Source organism: Ictalurus punctatus, chromosome 13 (genome assembly GCF_001660625.3).
Source record: "Ictalurus punctatus breed USDA103 chromosome 13, Coco_2.0, whole genome shotgun sequence".
NCBI lineage: Eukaryota > Metazoa > Chordata > Actinopteri > Siluriformes > Ictaluridae > Ictalurus > Ictalurus punctatus.
Window position 1 is genome coordinate 1,878,538 of NC_030428.2, and position 21,216 is coordinate 1,899,753.

General features: G+C 37.9%; 1 protein-coding gene across 1 annotated transcript; it reads right to left on the reverse strand.

The window, feature by feature from the left end:
* Window positions 1-4,648: 4,648 nt before the first annotated feature.
* pth3r (parathyroid hormone 3 receptor) lies at window positions 4,649-21,216 on the reverse strand. Its single transcript, XM_017482831.3, has 13 exons — window positions 20,912-21,216; window positions 14,909-15,014; window positions 12,685-12,795; window positions 12,226-12,350; window positions 11,221-11,315; window positions 9,192-9,342; window positions 8,397-8,550; window positions 8,121-8,181; window positions 7,817-7,883; window positions 7,608-7,702; window positions 7,044-7,185; window positions 6,671-6,712; window positions 4,649-6,043 (listed from the first exon to the last, which is right to left on the reverse strand). Exons 1-13 carry the CDS (start codon window positions 20,966-20,968, stop codon window positions 5,609-5,611), a joined length of 1,641 nt encoding a protein of 546 aa, XP_017338320.1. The 5' UTR covers window positions 20,969-21,216; the 3' UTR covers window positions 4,649-5,608.

Below are 21,216 nucleotides of genomic sequence, written 5' to 3' on the forward strand. Positions count from 1 at the left end.
ATATATATACATATATACATATATACATATATACACATATATATAGATAGATAGATAGATAGATAGATAGATAGATAGATATACAGTGAGGGAAAAAAGTATTTGATCCCCTACTGATTTTGTACGTTTGCCCACTGACAAAGAAATGACCAGTCTATAATTTTAATGGTAGGTTTATTTGAACAGTGAGAGACAGAATAACAACAAGAAAATCCAGAAAACCGCATGTCAAAAATGTTATAAATTGATTTGCATTTTAATGAGGGAAATAAGTATTTGACCCCCTCTCAATCAGAAAGATTTCTGGCTCCCAGGTGTCATTTATACAGGTAACGAGCTGAGATTAGGAGCACACTCTTAAAGGGAGTGCTCCTAATATCAGTTTGTTACCTTTATAAAAGACACCTGTCCACAGAAGCAATCAATCAATCAGATTCCAAACTCTCCACCATGGCCAAGACCAAAGAGCTCTCCAAGGATGTCAGGGACAAGATTGTAGACCTACACAAGTCTGGAATGGGCTACAAGACCATTGCCAAACAGCTTGGTGAGAAGGTGACAACAGTTGGTGCGATTATTCGCAAATGGAAGAAACACAAAAGAACTGTCAATCTCCCTCGGCCTGGGGCTCCATGCAAGATCTCACCTCGTAGAGTTGCAATGATCATGAGACCAGTGAGGAATCAGCCCAGAACTACAGGGAGGATCTTGTCAATGATCTCAAGGCAGCTGGGACCATAGTCACCAAGAAAACAATTGGTAACACACTACGCCGTGAAGGACTGAAATCCTGCAGCACCCGCAAGGTCCCCCTGCTCAAGAAAGCACATATACATGCCCGTCTGAAGTTTGCCAATGAACATCTGAATGATTCAGAGGACAACTGGGTGAAAGTGTTGTGGTCAGATGAGACCAAAATGGAGCTCTTTGGCATCAACTCAACTCGCCGTGTTTGGAGGAGGAGGAATGCTGCCTATGACCCCAAGAACACCATCCCCACCGTCAAACATGGAGGTGGAAACATTATGCTTTGGGGGTGTTTTTCTGCTAAGGGGACAGGCAACTTCACCGCATCAAAGGACGATGGACGGGGCCATGTACCATCAATTCTTGGGTGAGAACCTCCTTCCCTCAGCCAGGGCACTGAAAATGGGTCATGGATGGGTATTCCAGCATGACAATGACCCGAAACACACGGCCAAGGCAACAAAGGAGTGGCTCAAGAAGAAGCACATTAAGGTCCTGGAGTGGCCGAGCCAGTCTCCAGACCTTAATCCCATAGAAAATCTGTGGAGGGAGCTGAAGGTTCGAGTTGCCAAACGTCAGCCTCGAAACCTTAATGACTTGGAGAAGATCTGCAAAGAGGAGTGGGACAAAATCCCTCCTGAGATGTGTGCAAACCTGGTGGCCAACTACAAGAAACGTCTGACCTCTGTGATTGCCAACAAGGGTTTTGCCACCAAGTACTAAGTCATGTTTTGCAGAGGGGTCAAATACTTATTTCCCTCATTAAAATGCAAATCAATTTATAACATTTTTGACATACGTTTTTCTGGATTTTCTTGTTGTTATTCTGTCTCTCACTGTTCAAATAAATCTACCATTAAAATCATAGACTGATCATTTCTTTGTCAGTGGGCAAACGTACAAAATCAGCAGGGGATCAAATACTTTTTTCCCCTCACTGTATATATATATATATATATATATATATATATATATATATATATATATATATATATATATATATATATATATATATGGCTTTGACTGAACTTAAATGTATTTCAACTGCGGATGTATTGTTATAACCATTCCCTGACTCTTGTGAGTGATGAAGAAATTTTACATGTGTGAAACCACACATTTCTCACATCACAGGGAAACTGGAATAGACATTCTGGAGAAAGCACTTGAAAATACCTTTTTGTTTTGTTTTGTTTTGTTTTGTTGCTGTACAATTCATTTGTATTCATTTTATGTATTCTAGGGTGTCAATAATTGTGATGAATTTTTTTATTTAAAAAAATATATATTTAAAACGAGACATTCTTATGAGAATGCTTTTTGTTAAAAACCCGTCATTTGTATTTCAGATTATTTGAGTGGAAAATTTTGACTTTGATCCAGTTTGAAACTACACACTCCTCTTCATAGATTGAACAACTTTAAAAAAAAATAAAATAAAATAAAACACCAACCTTTTCCCCTAAAGGCTGTTAGCAGAGTGAGGCAAATATTTATCCCGGATTTTGAGTGTGTAAAGGGAAGGACATTTTATTTGATCTGTTATCAAAATAAATACAATCTATGTAGATTTCAAATACAACTGCATCATTCTTAAGTAATATAAGTTTTAAGAAATATGTCTTTATGGACTGGGCAAAACGTTAATACATCAATTGGAACATCACAATAGTAACATAAAGCAAATTGTGCATGGACAGGAAATTCTGATATTTCAGAAGAATTTACATCTACACCATACATAAATGACAGTATCATATAAGGAACATACAATGTGTTCTACAGTACATGCATACAGATATTATTGGAATGCTGTTGGAGCCATCAAAAATATGAACAGGTACAAGCAGAAATGATAACTTTATGACTGCGATTAAAATACATCTCTAGTTGAGACCAATTATGAGCTGGAGTGGTGCAGCTGAGACTGAGCCAGAATTCACACCTTATGCTGACACGGCTAACTTTTCTACCTCTGGGGTTTCTCATTGTTTTTGGGGCATAGTGGTAGGGTTCATATTTCATTAGTAAAAAACAAAACCAAAAAAGGTGCTTTAAATGGCTGTATTTATTTATTTATTGTCACAGTGGAGCTTCCAAAGTTGGCTGTTCAGAAAAGCACTAATTGACCTTAAGTGTTTTTTTCATCTCCCAGCCAATCAGGTTGCAAGTTGCAAGAAGTAAAAAAAAAAAAAAAAAAAAAAAAACAATACCAAGTGTATACTGTAATGTATCAGTTGGTTCAGTGTGTGTGTGTTTGCATTTATGTCATTTTTAAATCTAAAAAAATACATATATACAGTATATAACAATAACACATACTGTATTTGCTAAAAGAACCTAAAGAAATATGGCTTGGTAAAGTGTCTGAGACATACTCACATCGACCTTGAACAAAAAATGGAACCGAGTCGTCCCTTTAGATCGGAAAAGAGAGATGGGAAGTCTAAATCTTTAAACATTGAAACTGCACACATGGCGAGAAGACATCGTTTTACCACTTTCTAGCCATCTTTCTTTCCATTTACAGAGTCTGGAACCTCACACGGCTCACTTCCTGTATTCCTCAGACCATGTTCGAGTTTCCCACTCTCATTCCCAGCAACGTTTGCTCGGAGAGCGGAGAGTCAAGATTTATGGTGGTGCTAGTAACCATTTGTATTTGTATTGTCTGTGTGTGTGTGTGTGTGTGTCATTTCAAAGCTGCCTTTGATTTTCAGGCATGTGTCTACAGAGTAAGTAAAGCTGTCTCAGTGCTGAATCCTGAATAACAACATCTCACCTTCACATCAAGCTTCCTGTTCCAGTCGATTGGAGGAAACTGGAATCATTCTGCGATTTGCTTGTACACTGAATACTTAAATTGTCGGTTAAAACAAAAGAAACTTTTTTTTTGGGGGGGGGGGGGGGTTGGGGGGTTACACATTAAGTTAACGCTATCTATCAGTTGTTGAAGGTGATGGGATTATTTGTGGATTCAGTGAATGGACACAATGGACACACACACACACACACACACACACACACACACACACACAGACACAGACACACACACACAAAAACATCCAACAGAAAAATGAAACGTGAACATATCCTGCAAATAGTCAACAATCTAAAACCTAAAGCAAAAAAATATAGTGAGAGTAGTACCAAACTATTTCAAATATTTATATCTCATGCAGAAAACCAATTCTGACGTTATCCGAGGATGCACAAACTTTTGCACTTACAATAGGTTCTAGTAAAAGTAAGGTAGTGCGATAGCTACACACAACGACGTAGGTGCCGCTATACACGGTTTGTTGTAAAAAGTTGGAATTAGCCGCAGCTAGGTACAATCGTTGCGTCTAATACTAGCAACTAGCAAATAAAAACACATCTGTCTCATGTCAACAGTACAAGTTTCGATAAAAATCTAAACGGAAAACACTATAAACGCTACAATAGTTATATATTCAACGTGTGTTGCTTTAAGTATTTTTAGTTCATGCTAAGCAGCAACATGCTATTCCTACCAGGGCCTTTGCTAAATCTTCAGCATACTGTATTCTACTGCATGGCACATTTAAGAATGGATGAAAGTTCATGCAGATGTTTAAGAACAAGATTGGGGTTTTTTTTTTTCCAGTATCTGTGATAAATGTTTTGTGCTTATCATCTAGCATTATTTAGTCATATATAAAATAATAATAATAATAATAATAATAATAATAATAATAATAATAATAATAATGATAGTAATAAACTAGCTAGCCTGCTAAATAGCATATAAAACCACCTATATTTCTGTTTTGCAAGATGGTTCTAATGATTTATAATTATATTTTGTTTGACTTCCTGTTATACTAATTAATATATATATATATATTAAAAAAAAAAAGGAAAATATGGGACAACCATGACTGACACTGAATCTGAAAGTTTTTACAAGACCACACCGCAGACATTCCACAATGCTGGGCTTTGTAGAAGACTGATGAGAAGAGAGATTTTTTTATTTTTTAAATAATAATAATTCATAATCCAAAACAATAATTCAAAACAATAATAACAAAAATCCAAGACTGCTGTTTCCGTTTCCCTGAGAAAACCTTCCCCACTGTAAAGCATGGTGGTGGTAGCATCGTTTTGCGCCAATGCGTTTCATCGGCACAGACTGAGAAACTGGTCATGGTTGAGTGTAGGAATAACAAGAAATATTCATCCGAAAGCGACACTGGAGTGGCTCAAAACCACGAAGCTGAATATGTTAGAATGTCCCAGTAGTCAAACCCATTCAGAATCTGAGGTAAGACTTTGAACATTGTTGTTCACCAATGGTGTGCATCCAATCTGACAGAGCTTGAGCAATTTTACCAAAAAGAATAGGCAAAAAATACCAGGCTCCAGATAAAAAGCTAATAGGAGACATTTTCCAAGAAGACTTACAGTTGTAATTGTGGACGCCAAAATGATCCATTTCTGCTTACTTATTATTTAATTAGTCTTTGTGTCGCAATAAAAACAATATATTTTGCACCTTCGCATGTTTGACATATTTTATAAAATCACAATTGAGTCCAATTTCGGTTCCAGGTAGTAAAACAACAAAATAAAGAAGAAGGATAGGGACTATCCTAAGTTCTTACTTTCACTGCAGTAGGTCATGATATCTAATCATCAAATAAATATGCATGACTAAATACAAACTCTGGTCACGTCAGTAGTTTTGACTAAGGAAATAATAAAAACACGATATACAAAACAGTGAACACACACATCCGGGCATCAAATAATGTCACGGCACATCAGTTTCAGACATTTAACATGACGCTTGACCCGCTATCCAGATGAAATTCAACAACATATCACGAGAGGTTTTTCATAGAATTGTTTCCAGATCTTTTGAAGCGGAAAGATCTTCAGGTATAAAGTATAGCGATGGATCTTTTTCGAATTCCTCCTCCTCTACTCGACGTCCTACAATGTTTTGTCCATTCTGATCATACAGTAACCCCATGCTGTCGGCCCTTCTCAGCTCTGACTTCTGAACTGTGGGTAATGTGATCTCTGCGGTCTCGTTGGGTGTGGCGACATGCAGGTTAGCGACGTGCGATTGGCCTCTGACTCCTAAGGACACTCCCCGAGCCAGAATTGGTCCCTGGGTGCCAAGGGAGATGCTTTGTGTGGTGGTGTGTGATGTCATACCGCCGTAGTAACAGCTCCCACCCCCGGTGCTGCTGACTACACGTGCCTTTTGCTTGATGTCCAGAGAGAGGCTCCGCCTTAGCCACGCCTTTTTTACCTCCGCCTGCACCTGTGATCGACAAATACAGTTACAGGACTATTTTTAATATGCTCGAGTCATAGCAGGCTTACACGGGTGCAGTATTTAGGGATCCCTCTGGGATCTGACCGAGGTGGTCTCACTCCACTCCCAGCTGAACTCAATGTCCGTGAGAAAGCGATTCGACTCTGAATCGACACACTGCAGGAAGTGAAGGAAACACGCCATGTGTTTTGGGTTGTAGGCAAGATTTTAAAAAATGTAAAGCTTTTGCAAGTTGCTAGTTGTTACAATAAGTCGGATCAGGAAGATTTTCAAGTTAAGAAAAATGGCTTTTAAAAGGAATTGAAAAGTTCGATCGGGACGCAGAACTACATAAGAACATGTGCACGTAATTTTCAACATGGTCGAAAAATCAGTTTTTTATTCTCTAATATAAAATTAACTGATTATGGAAATGTGGGCATGTCACTTAGTTCAGATAATGAAAATGGGATATGGGAAGCATTTTTGCATTTTTATATCTGAATAGGTACAGTTACATGGATGAGAATAAATACGGCCTGGACAGTACTGAACATTTTAAAGAAGCCTGAACTCTTATAAAAAAAAATTAAATAAAATATATATATATATAAAAAAAAGCATCTGTAGTACCTCTCCATTGCAGAAACAGTAGATGAAGGCCACAAAAAAGCCCTAAAAGGAGGAAAAAGAAAAACATCATACCAAACATTTTTTAATAGATCAATAAATTTGCTTTCTGGTACAAACTGATTTTCAGTAATAGCTGCAAACTAACACGTACATAAGCGCACACTTAATTCCACATTACCGAGTGAAGCGTCTACAGTACAGTATATGTACCGAAACCTGATTTTTGGGCTCATCTAGTAAGTTTGATCTTCACTCGAGGTGTAAAGTTCTTTATTGTGTTTTCTAGCTTTTTACAACCGATGAATGAATTTAAAAGTAAAAATCAAAGTCGTCACCACTTGTTCAGAGAGTGTGTGTGGGGAAGAGTGTGTACCTGTAACGAATTGAAGAACATATCGTAGTGCATCTGGATTTGCCAAAGCAGCCCGTTGACCTCTGTGTAAGGAAGACCCATAAACACCATGTAGTGCACCCCGAAGAGCGGCATCAGCACCAGGGTCGATTTCAGCAGCTTCCTGTACAACAGCATGACAACAGCATTTCAGACTTTCACCATGTTTACTATTTTACATGGATTTTTTTTAAAAATGACTTTTACTTTGTTTACAATTTTGCGTTGGTAATGTTTTCTTATTTTCGCACTGATTATTATATATTGTGTAGGTAACTTTTTTTTTATTATTATTGTCACCTTGATTACTATTTTGCAATGGTCAATTTTTCTTTCTTTGACCGTACACGCTATTTCACAAGAGTAACGTTTCTCACTCTTTACTGTTTTGTGTTAATTACTTAGCAACCTTAGCGTTACAGCTCTAACATCAAGTCTATCTGGCTCTATTAACTACATTTGAGCTGCATAGATCAACAAACTGCCTCCATCGTGATGATTCGTATATTTTGTCTCCTGCATGTTTATGGAAGGCCGGTGTTTGACCTGTACTGCTGCCTCGGGTCCAGTTTCCCAGTGTTCGTCTCCCACAGCTTTGACGCCAAAACCCTGATGATGTTGAGGAAAAGAAAGAAGTTGACCTAGAGAGTAAGAGGGAAATACGATACGATAAGAGTTTATGATGTATAGAATTGTGACGGCTTCGGAAAAACCAAACAGAATATCGATAGGACAAGCAGCAACGGTTTGCTTACAGTGATGGCTGCGAGGATCGGAACTTGAAAAATCCATTTCACATTCCCTGCACTGATATCCCAACATCTGGAAGACCAACACTGATGTTAATTCATGCAGTCTCTATAAAAATAAAGCAAAAATTCTCTTCACTTAAACTAACACAGTGTCCTCACTGAAAACTTTACAGTATCAGTGATTACACACATTTTTTAAAATCGGTTTAAGTAAAGCGCCTGCCGTACAAATCCCTGTGAATGAGATGTTACTATAGAAACAATATCTTTAACTCTGATGTACACAGAAAACTGAGATGGAACTTACTGGGTATCAGCCAGCGAGGCTCGAACGCTGACCCAAATTGAGACAAATACAGCGGGAACACCTGCAGCAAAGACAATTTGGAAAACCAATAACTTTCTGCTCGGCTTAGTTACGACCAGAATATAAACCCGCCATTTGCCTACGGAAGTGTGGGCGTGTCACTGAGTACAGATAATGAAAATGGTATATGAGAAGCGCTTTTTACATTTTATATCTGAATAGAAACTGTTACAAATAAACAAATAAATAAATAAATAAATAAAGTGGGGAGCTCACCCCAGCCTATGATGGTTAGAGCCCACAGGTAATTTTTATCAGACAGGAAAGCCATGAAGATCAGACTGTGCAGGTACAGGCCCTCCACCAGGATCCAGTAGTGATTGGTCGCCAAGAAATAGTGGAAAAAGGTCACGGCGACTTTACAGCCCACCTTGACACCAAGACATACAAGCAAAAATAATAATAAGAAGAAGAGGAAGAGTTAGAGGGAAAACAAGTTATCAAATCATTTTTTTATCAGGAGAAAATTCTAATTCATACAGATTTTCCAATGACGTCAAATGTAGTTGCTTAGTCAGACAGTATGTGTGACAGCTTGAGTTAGAGAATGACTAATGTTTATAACCAGGGTCATCTAGCACACATTACTTCCACCTTGTTTGCCATTTTGTGAGGGTAAATCTTCTTACTTTTGCCTTTTTACCATTTTGCATCGAATGTTTTCGTTACTTTCAGCTTGTTTACCATTTCTTCTGTGTGGATTTTACTGTTTTACATGCGTAATTTTGGTTACTATTCCATTCTTTGGCATTGTATGTGGGTAAATATTGTGTTTTCTACCATAATAATTGCGTAATTTTTCTTAATTTTTGCCTCATTTAGTGTTTCGCATGAGTAACGTTTGTTACTGTTTGTATTGTTTTGTGCACCACTCAATTAAATAGCCTATGGAATCAGAATATATATATATATATATATATATATATATATATTTTACTTCATATGAATCATGTGAATTCATATGACATACTTCATTCAATTACTTATAATTTGTGTGTATTGCATGTGTACCATCTGAGCTCGGGTTCCCACTTCTCCATACTCGGCTTGGTCGTCTTCCTCTGTATAGAGCACAGCGTCCTTCACGAAGATGCTGACTGCTCGGCATATGAAGGAGGTGAACAGGTGGGTGTGGATGTAGTTACGAGTGCAGTGTAAACGTCTATAACAAAGTTAGGAGTGTGTTAAATCATGCTGGTGCTCCACTCCGGGCTGTAAAATGAATTGTTGTTTATGGATGTAAGGTAAACATTTTCCTGAATTTGCACCCATATGGCATGAAGAAATGTAACCGATAATTTCGGATCTCCAAAATGTGTACATGTCTTTCTGCATTAATGCTGCCCTCACAGAAGTGTGAGTTACCCATGCCATGATCACTGACACGCGCACATACCATGACAGATGCTGGATTTTGGACCTGACAGTCAGTACGTTTACATGGACAACAATAATCCAATATTAACCCGATTAAGACGATACTCCGATTAAGCAACTAGCATGCAAACAGCAATTTTTAATTACCTTAATCCGATTAAGGTCATACTCGAAGTAAACATAAATGGAATTAAGATGTGTGGAGTGTTCCTGTTTTAGTCGCATTATCGACGTGTATTACAGAAAAGTACACACCTTAATCACACTATTAACGCCGTGTGGGAGTTTTCACCGCATTTTGCGACAGGACACGTACACACGGCAACGCTCAACCATTTTACGGCAAACAAGAGAGCACAGCTGCGTCCCAAACCACGTACTTGCCTACTGTAGATCTATAGTAAGCAAAATACATGTATCTCGGCTACTATATAGACGGTAAGTACGCGGTTTGGGACGGAGCCCTCGGCTTCAAGCAGTCGTCCATTAGCATGAATAGCATGACAAATAATTAACCGCACTTGAAGTGTTCGTAAATTTTTTTTTAATAAAAACGCCCAAAACTGTATACGGTTCCATAACGAAGACGAACTGTATGTTGATACGTGAAATTCTGGAGGGACTTCAGACGGCATGGCATGGTGACGTAATGACGCAGGCTGTTAATCGAACTATGTTCTATAACGTAAAACAGGAAAGGAGTATTCTAAAAGCGACTCATGTAAACACCTTAATCAGAATATTGTTTTATTCAGAGTAAGGTCAATAATTAGATTACTGCTGTCCATGTAAACATAGTCACTGATAACAGCTTGGACGGTCCTTTTTCCCCTTTACCCCGGACAACACAACAGCTGTTTTGTCCAAAAAGTATTTGAAATGTCGACTCATTGGACCACAAAACACGATTCCACTGTGCTACTGTCCATCTCAGATGAGACCAAGCTCAGAGAAGTTGGCGGCGCTTCTGTATATATGGTTTCTGCTTTGCATAGTAAAGCCTTAACTTGCATCTGTGGATGCAGCAGCGAATGGTTTCAACTGACAAAGGTTTACCAAAGTATTCCCGAGCAAATGTCAGGATATCCATTACAGACTCATGACGGTTCAAAAAAAAAAAAAACTATGCAGTTGATTAGATAAAATATCAAATACCTTGTCTTTATACGTTTTCTGTTTAAAAACAAGCCAAAGTACATTTACAAGTCCCTCCTCTTTGTTTTTATTAGAATTTTCCATACTGCCCCAATTGAGGTTTTTCAGAATTGGGGTTGTAGTAATGAGATGCTTCAGGTAATCACTGTTACTGCCTAGAATCTACATGAGTGACTGCCATGCCATTGTTAGTGAGATAGGGTGAAAGTGTAGGCTTTGTATTTTCTTTTGCTTTGTTCGGAATAGGGTAAATGGTTTGAAAGATTACTTAGTGTTATTCATGTGCATTATCATCCAGAAGCTATTTTTCTCCCCACATATTTTCTGTACATTAAGAGCAAACTGAAGAAGAAGAAAAAGCAGTTTGTGAGAGCATTTCGTGTGAATATGCCAGGTGGAAATAGAGATTTGGACTTCTATCAGTGGTGAAATGATGAATGTACGAGAAAACACTTTATATGACAGAACACGTGTGGAAAAACCTCAAAGCATTTTGCTCTAAACGTACTTGAAGTAGCAGAGGATGAAGACGGCTGCCAGTAATGAGGTCAGCGAGATGGAGTAACCCGTAGTGTACATCACATGAAGCCGCCTGAACACCTCCTGGGGAAGAACGAATCAACGGTGAGATTATAAATAGTTGAATCATTTACTCATGAATGAAAATGAAATTGACTTTTAACTGATTGGTTTGGAGAGCAGACATCATAATTGTTATTTCTGTTCATTTAATGTTGTATTTTCATCTTGGCTGATGTTTTTCCCAAGATATATTTAATGTCATGGGCATTATTTCCAAATTATACCAGGTATATTCCGTATAATCACTGTCAAATTCTGAAAAACAGCAGCTCTGACAGCAGTGCAGCTACAAACCACAGGTTTATATTAACGTGCTCGTTCTAATACAATATCATTGCTATACTAACAGCTCATTTACAGGGACTTCCACTTTTCCATACAGTCAGCTCCAGAATGATGAATTTACTTCAATTAAAAGTTTGATGTCTTAAATATTTATAGTGTGAGATTACGCTAATTAATGGTCTGCACTTATATAGCACTTTTATCCAAAGTGCTTTACACTGTGTCTCATTCACCCATTCACACACACACTCACACACCAATGGTAGCAGAGCTGCCATGCAAGGCACTAACTTTCCATTGGGAGCAACTTGGGGTTCAGTGTCTTACCCAAGGACATTTCGGTATGTGGAGTCATGTGGGCCAGGAATCAAACCGCCAACCTTATGATTAGTAGACAACCCACTCTACCACCTGAGCCACAGCCGCCCCAATTAATTAATTACACAAAGATATTTCTTTCATAGCTTTCTTTTACCAAAGGTGCCAATAACTCTGGAGATGACAGTTTATATATTTGCCTATCATTTGAAGCTTACGCCAACTTGATTTGCCATAAATAACCTAAAAAATACAAACACACACACACACACACACACACACACACACACACACGCAAACACACACACACACACACGCAAACACACACCTCCTCCTGCCTGCCATGGTTAGACTGCAGCTTCATCGTGCACTCAGTGTAATCAGCCCAGGTACGGTTGATGGTGGGAACCTGCTCCCAGTTCCCAAACTCATCGCAGTTACGGTACGCATGACCTTAGCAAAACATAATTTTTGTTTAAAAAAAAAACAAAAAATATATTACCATTTTACAAACTCCTACATCATAAAACAAGAAATGTCTTACATGTTAAAGAGAGAAAAAATTACCGCACAGAAATATTTAGATTGATATTATTACAATAAGAAACATAAGAATAGAATTAGAATAAGGAAAAAAATAGATAAAAACTTAGAATTAATGCAATACAAATATAGAAAAATGACAACAAGTAGAAATGCAAAATCGTAGACCTTCCCAAAACAAAACAAGATTTGAATTCGCATGTCAGCTTTACCAAGCGCTTTCTGATTTCTCAGATCTACAGACCTCTGTGGTCGAAGTCATAAATATACTCAGGGCAAGGCACAGCTACAAGCTGATTGCGCTTCCCTCTCGGCCAGCAGATGATGCCGTCCCACTCCGGCACGCAGTCGCCTTCTGGGGATACAGATTAATAAATCAGAAAACAATTTATAAAAAAGAATTGCTTTATGCGTTCATTGTACTTTCGCAGGTGATACTTGTCTATAAGTGATGACGTAAAGCAAAGCACTTTTATACAGTATACACAGAGTGTCCTCCACTAATATTTGCACCCTTGGTAAATATGAGCAAAGAAGGCTGTGAAAAATTGTCTTTATTGTTAAAATTTTTTTATCTTTTGTTCAAAAAATTCACAAAAATACTCATAGACATCAAACAATTGCAAACACAACACAGGTTTACACCTGGGTGACTAGGAACAGGAAATTACTCAATCATGACTTCCTGTTTCACAGGGGTATATATATGAGGTAACACATAGGCCAAATTCCCTTAGTCATTCATAACAATGGGTAAGAGCGAGGAATATAGCTGTGATGTGCGGCAAAAGGTTGTTGAGCTTCACAAAATGGGGCGTGTCTATAAGAAAATAGCACAAGCATTGAAAATGCCCATTTCCACCATCAGGGCAATAATTCAGAAGTTCTAGTAAACTGGAAATGTTATGAATCAACCTGGAATGGGCATTATCAAGTGGATAAAACATCTCCAAGGATCACAGCTGGAGAATTGCAGAAGTTAGTTGCATCTTGGGGTCAGAAAGTCTCCAAAACTACAATCTGAAGTCACCTACATCACCACAAGCTGTTTGGAAGGGTTTGAAGAAAAAAGCCTCTACTGTCATCCAAAAACAAACTCGAGCGTCTTCAGTGTGCAGACACTACTGGAACTTCAAATGGGATCGGGTTCTATGGTCAGATGAAACCAAAATAGAGCTTTTTGGGAATAAACACAGAGGTGGTTTTGGAGCACACAGAGAGATAGCCATATGGAAAAGTCCCTCATGCCCACGGTTAAATATGGAGGTGGATCTTTAATGTTTTGGGCTGTTTTTCTGCCAGAGGACCTGGACATTTTGTTAGGATACATGGCATCATAGACTCTATCAAATATCAACAGATATTAAATGAAAACCTGACTGCCTCTGCCAGAAAGATTCAAATGGGCCGTGGTTGGATCTTCCAGCAGGACAATGATCCAAAACATCATCAAAATCAACACAGAAATGGTTTACTGACCACAAAATCAAGGTCCTGCCATGACCATCCCAGTCCCCTGACCTGAACCCTATAGAAAACCTGTGGGGTGAACTGAAGAGGAGAGTCCACCAGCGTGGACCTCGAAATGTGAAGGATCTGGAGAGATTCTGAATGGAGGAACGCTCTCAGATCCCTCACCATGTATTCTCCAACCTTATCAGGCGTTATAGGAGAAGACTCAGAGCTGTTATTTTGGCAAAGTGAGGTAGCACAAAAATAATTGTTGCACACCTATACTTAACAAATAACTTTTTTTTTTTATAAACTTGTTGTTTGCACAATTGTTGTATATCCATGACAGCAGAGTATTCTTGTGAATTCTTTGAACAAAACAATCAAAAGGTTTAACAATAAAGACAAATTTTCACAGCACTGAATGTATATACCCACATGCTGAAATAAAGACAGCTATTTCCAGAAACCACAGAATCAGCTCCTGGAGGTTTTCTCGGTCACGTAGAAAACTAATCAACACAAATCTAGAGTCTAGAATTCAATGGCATTGTACAAGTAATGAAAACACACAATGTACGACGGTAACAACGGGATACGGGACGTCAATATCTCTCAGTGGGAATAATGTGATAGAACTGATTGCACATTCGTACTGTGCGAGATCAATACAGAAACAAATCTGATCAGAGATAAGCGTCTGAACCTGGGACTGATTAGCATTTCATTTTCTAGATTTATTGATGCTGTTGTGTGCAGGAAATTGGATTAGAGGACCTTTGGAGAAAGAAAAAAAAAAAGACAGGTGCTACATCAGTGTGTTTATGACGCCTAATTGAATTTCACTAACTGAAGCATGAAAGCACCCTGAAGCAAAAAGAAAGCTCTTCTTTTTTATTATTATTAAACTGTCGGTTTGTCAGATTATTTACAACAAAAATTGCAACAAAGCTCGTATTATTTGGCATAGATCTGGCCTTCTGAACAACGATTTAGCAATTTTTTCCGTGACGTACCTCGTACCGTGCTCAGCTGGGCTCGGATGCTTCTCTCACACCTTGCCCGTGCACGAATCAGGAGGAAAATTTGCTCATCCCGAGTAATGACGTCATCAGAATCGATCTGTGACAGGAGGGAATAAAAAGTCCGAATGAGATCATCCCTAAATCTCCTTAGGCTCTTTTCTTCTGGTGGCTTGAGATGAGATATACAGTATGTTCGCCAAACGGTTTTAAGTTTAATACCGAAATCAGGAATTCGTTAATTTGTTTTGACTCAAAAATACCATTTTAAAAGCATGATAAAATGATATCCCATGCACACGTTACGACTTCATGATCTCAATTTACTCTCGAATGCAAATTACTGGATCAAGTGTTATTTTCTAAGATGATGAATGATGCAAGTGGAACCCATTTTGTTGAATTAAACCAAATTTGCATTGATTGATGTGATAATTGCAACCTAACTGTGCTTAAAGGTATTTTTTATCTCCTTGTGTCATTTTTTTCTTTTTTATGTACGTTACCTGATTTGTCCACATGTGTACAGCTTCATATTTATACGCTAGGAAGACCAGACATCGTAAAAGGCAACTGTTGAGTTCCTCTGGACTGAGATCAAGTCAAAAAAGATGTGAGGTTTTTGGGGTTTTTTTTTTTTTGCATTTTTGTCAAATATTCCTTAGGGGTGTAAATAATTTTGGCACAGATAAGTAGTTATCGTTGATCTCAACTTTGTCGTTAGGAAATGTTAGGTAAACGTATTGGGTGTTTTTATGAAGGGTGCCATTATTTCTGGCAGACAATGAGCTCACTTGTCAGCATTTCAGCATCAATGGCTTTCCATCTCTGTCTGGAAGAACCCCTTGGCCTGATCTGTTGCCTCTAGCGATTGTGAAATACTTTCACCATACTGTGATATGTGGCAGTCCTGCTTTAACCTTCTTTGTGTCGTCTCACTCTCTCAATCCTTCTTTCCTTCTCTCACTCTCTTTCCTTTGGCTCTAATCTGTCTTCCTCACTTCTTTGTGCTGGAAAAGGTGGAGAGTTGAACACAAGAGGCTTTGTGCCTAAAATACACTTCACAACCACTGAGCAAAAGTAGCAGAAACAAGCTCTCTGTGTGTGTGTGTGTGTGTGTGTGTGTGTGTGTGTGTGTGTGTGTGTGTGTGTGTGTGTGTGTGTGTGTGTGTGTGTGTGTGTGTGTGTGTGTGTGTGTGTGTGTGTGTGTGAGAGTGAGAGAGAGAGAGAGAGAGTGTACACAGGCCGATTCTTTTGTTTTTGCTATACACCAAAGACATTTGGGTTTTGGGTTTGAGATCAAAAGATGAACATGAGACAATAAACTAGAATTTCAGCTTTCATTTCCTGATATTACATCTAGAACACGGCACTTAGAACATTTTCGTTTTTCAAGCGAACAAAATAGTGGAACATATATCTGACAGCTGTTTAAACGATTAATAGCTCTTGGTTTGAGCCATGGGTTTCGCTTATTAAAAAAAAAAAAAATACTTGTTGTTAAAAAGGATAAATCAACATGAAGACCAGAGAGCTGTGTATGGGAGATATTAAAAAATAAGAGAAAACAGAGTACAAGACAAACATCTGTGATGAGGTGATGGACAAAATGAAACCAGTTTTCTGTAAACCATTTAGCACAGGAGAGCAACCTTTGTTTGACTCGGTGTTGTTTCTAAAGATCACAGTAAGCGTAATCAGTATAACCACGGACGTATCTCAGCAGTTCAACAACTCAGACACGGGTTTGTCCATGTTTCAGCCCCTCAGATCATTATCTGTCCTAAATGATTACGCCTTCATTTACAATGTTTCGTTAAGGCATTATCATCCGTGATTCATTTCATCCATTCCAGCCCAGCGAGCTTGAATGGATGGAAATAGCATCTAAGTGTCTAAGCAGATTGTGTCTGTGTTTGTTTTATTGCTTAACAAATGAAATTAGCAAATGTGATGTGCATAAATTATCCGGAATGATATTTCTCACACATTGACTACACTGTAAAGTGTTGGGGTTTGTTTGGTTTTTTTAAAAAGTAAAAACAGAAGCAAATTTTATGGGAAAAAAAAAAGCCCATCGCAGAAAGAAATACATATTTGATCATAATTAGGTTTATTTCTAAAATTGTAAACGTCTTCTAAAAGCCAGACTAAACGTCTTATAAAGGACAGATTAAATGTCTAGGAAAGGCCAGATTAAGCATTTACTAAAGGCCAGATTAAACGTCTACTGAAGGCCAGACTAAACATCTACTAAAGGCCAGACTAAACATCTACTAAAGAACAGACTAAACATCTACTAAAGGACAGAGAAAAAAAAAAGGTCAGATTAAACGTTTACCAAAGGCCAAACTAAACATCAGATTAAACATCTACTATAGGCTGGTTAAACATTTACTAAAGGACAGACTAAACATCTATTAAAGACTAAACATATGAAAAAGACCAGATTAATCATTTAATAAAGGACAGACTAAACCTATAAAAAAGGAAATACTAAAAGTGTACTAAAGGACAGACGGATCATCTAATAAAGGCCAGTTTAAACGTTTACCAAAAGATGTACTAAACATCTACTAAAGGCCAGACTAAAGCTCAAATAAAGGACAGACTAAATGTCTTATAAAGCAGAGCCCTTTCTGTTGTGCAACACAGCACATGCCCTTGTAGTGTATAGAGTGGATCTATTTCTTTAAGTGGAATCACTCCTCTTAGCATTGATTTCTGATTGGTAATTAGCCATGCGCATTGATATATGTTGTTTGCTCTTGCTCTGGTTAATACACGAGTTAACTTTACCTCCGAGTGTCTCTTTTATCTTTCTCAAGTTGTAGTCTAACACAAAGACACAACAGCCCTCACAATGCGGCAGATGTTTTCAGGTTGGTAGAGCAGTCTCCCACTTGACACATCCAGACAACACCATCACCCTTTAAACAGGCCAATGGTGCGCTCCACAGCTGAACATGTGAGAGAGTGCACATCTTTATCGTGCACATTGTGGGTTAAGAAATCGATTAAAGAGCCATAGCCGGTGGGGGTATCCATTGTGACCTGCAGGACTTTTGTAGTGTTAAAGGCTGCCATGATATGATGATTAAGACACACACACACACACACACACACACACACACACACAAGGACTAGCCAGTGAATTTTGCAAATAGTTTAAGTGATAACTTACCAAGAAGACAACCATCCCAAACACTATACAAATGGACATAGTCACCATGAGTGGGATCATATCTCGCTACACAAAGGTACAAGGCAGTGCTGTCTACTATTTCCATTCTTGTTTGCTTATATGAAGCACTCACCACAGCAATAAGACAAAATTATAATATTAAAAGTATCAGAGTTAAGAGTATGATGCAAAAATGAGTCTGTATGTATATGATGTACTGCTGTAGATCCATTGCTTATTAATTAATTCTTTGAATTATTCCAGTTTTATTTCGGTCAAAATCAACAGTGTCTCCACTTAAGTGACATCACTTGGGCCATGCAATTAAACTGTCACCCAACTGTTACCATGGTAATATTAAGTACCTTGGCATCATCATTTTCCACAAGCTCTTAGACCTATTCTATTTCAATTTCAAACCCCTGTTAAATGCAATTAATAATGATCTGCAGTGGTGGTCGGACCAACCCATCACCTTAATTGGCATAGAAGCAACTATAAAAAAAAGTCAATATGACCCAAAGTTAATTATCTGTTCTCAGCGATATCAATTCAACCATCCATCAACTGCAGTAAAAATTCATTAGACTCAATCCCAAAGAAAAATTGACCTGGTAAAACAAGAAACCGAGACTCAAACAAATCGCTTTAGAAAAGCAACGCTCCAGGAGGTTTAGAAGCAACTCATTTGCAAACATATAGCCGTGTAAACCAACTACAGCACATCACATAATGGACCTATCCAAACCAGCAGAACAACCCTTGGTTAGAAATTGAATCAGAACCATTTCACTATCTGACCTGCTGTTTCTCTGTATGTCAACAAAACAACACGGCTGCTTCACCAATACCATAATCAACAACTATGAAAGCTTGGTGGAAATTATATAAAATGGAAAGATTACCACTCATTCCATGTCTACTCTAGACCACACTAAACAGCTACTAAAGGACAAACTAAATATCTACTAAACACCAGACTAAATGTTTATTAAACACCAGACTGAATATCTACTAAAGACCAGACTGAATATCTACTAAAGACCAGACTGAATATCTACAAAAGACCAGATTGAATATTTACTAAAGACCAGACTGAATGTTTACTAAAGACCAGACTGAATATCTACTAAAGACCAGACTGAATGTTTACTAAAGACCAGACTGAATGTTTACTAAAGACCAGACTGAATATCTACAAAAGACCAGACTGAATATCTACTAAAGACCAGACTGAATGTTTACTAAAGACCAGATGAATATCTACTAAAGACCAGACTGAATATCTACTAAAGACCAGACTGAATATTTACTAAAGACCAGACTGAATATCTACAAAAGACCAGACTAAATATTTACTAAAGTTCATACTAAATATTTACTAAAGACCAGACTGAATATTTACTCAACACTAGACTAAATGTTTACTACAGACCAGACTGAATATCTACAAAAGACCAGATTGAATATTTACTAAAGACCAGACTAAATATTTACTAAAGACCAGATTGAATATTTACTAAAGACCAGATTTAATATTTACTAAAGTTCAGACTAAATATTTACTAAAGACCAGACTGAATATCTACTAAACACCAGACTAAATGAAAGAATACAGAGGTATTAGAGACTTAATATACAGTATAAATAAATCATTCGCTCTGTGAAGTATCTGATTTGCAGTTTATTGCTGAAGCACTGTTTTAAATCAAGGGGTTATGATGAAAGTTGGAAATAATTGACTTTCCGATGTTCTCCACTACAGAGTGATTTTCTGCTCCACTGAACAGAGACAATATTCAACTTGCATGCTGACAGCTTGAAAAAAAAATGGAGCTCAAACCGTCCTAGCATCCAGCGCAGGAAAAGGATTAGCTTGTTAACAGGGGTTCCATGCTAGCTTGGTATTAATGAATCTATTCCACACCAAACCAGCAAGGCAAATGCCATGCCAATGAATTAACATACATCTAGTATTATATATTAATTAATTGGCATGTATGTATATTGATGATGAATAGCAAAATACTGTTTTTGTAAATAACTGGATACTGAGGCTTTATTAAAAGGTGACAAACCTGATGATGACACCCTACAGCACAGTGGTGATGCAAATAAAACACATTTATTTACAGCATCCTGAAAGTATCTTCGATAAGGGAACTTTTTATATTAATCCCACTGAAGGGCATGTATTCAATTTGCAGTTTTTCACAATCATGATTCAGAATCTCATAATAATAATAATAAAAAGTTTATTTACGACTAGTATTAGTACAAGAAACTGTCGAAAAGGGTTTCTTTTGTTTTACCTTATTAAAAAATAAATAAATAAAAGAACGCAGGCCTTAAGACTACATGGAAAGTAGTGATCAGTAGCATAATCCAGAAGAGTTTTATGCAATTTTTTTTTTATTAGAATCTTTGCAAAATATTTGCAAATACTGTAAATAACTTGCAAGTATAAAGGTCTCATTTGTTTTCCGTTTATGCTTTACATGAAGCGCTAAGCATTATCAGAATTAAATCGTATTTTCCCGTCGATCTGTTCAGGAATCAGCTCTCTTTCAAACGTAGGTTTGTGGTTTAAAGCTGTATCAGTGTATAAATTCTTCTGCCTGTCTCTCTCCTCTCTTTCTGTCATTCTCTCACTCTTATTATGTATTTCGGGTGAAAACCTAAAACCTGCATGTTTCGCAGAAAACTTCGCACTGGAATTCACTTCGTACACGTATAAGTTTGGATTTTTCACACGTGAAATGCACGCGTCACGTCACCGAGATATGGGAGCGAGCTGTAGGTCGGGTACTCACCAGCGCCTTTGCTGTCGTTAACACGCTGACGAGAACAAATGCTGTAGAAAGATCCATCGGCACCACGCTTCACGGTTCTTCAGCCTCGCCTGGTTCACCGTCTGAAGCACATTTCCTTGGGGAGATCGGTGAGGTGTCCTCCAGGTGCTCAGACGTGTTCATCTATCATGAAGCCATCAACGGTTCTCTGCAGCGTCCACGCAGAGAACGGAGTCGGGATCTAGTGAGTCTTGGGTTCTCTCACACTAGAGTGGAGCGACAGTCATGTCACTGCTGAGCTCCTTATTCAAAGCTCAGTGTGTGTG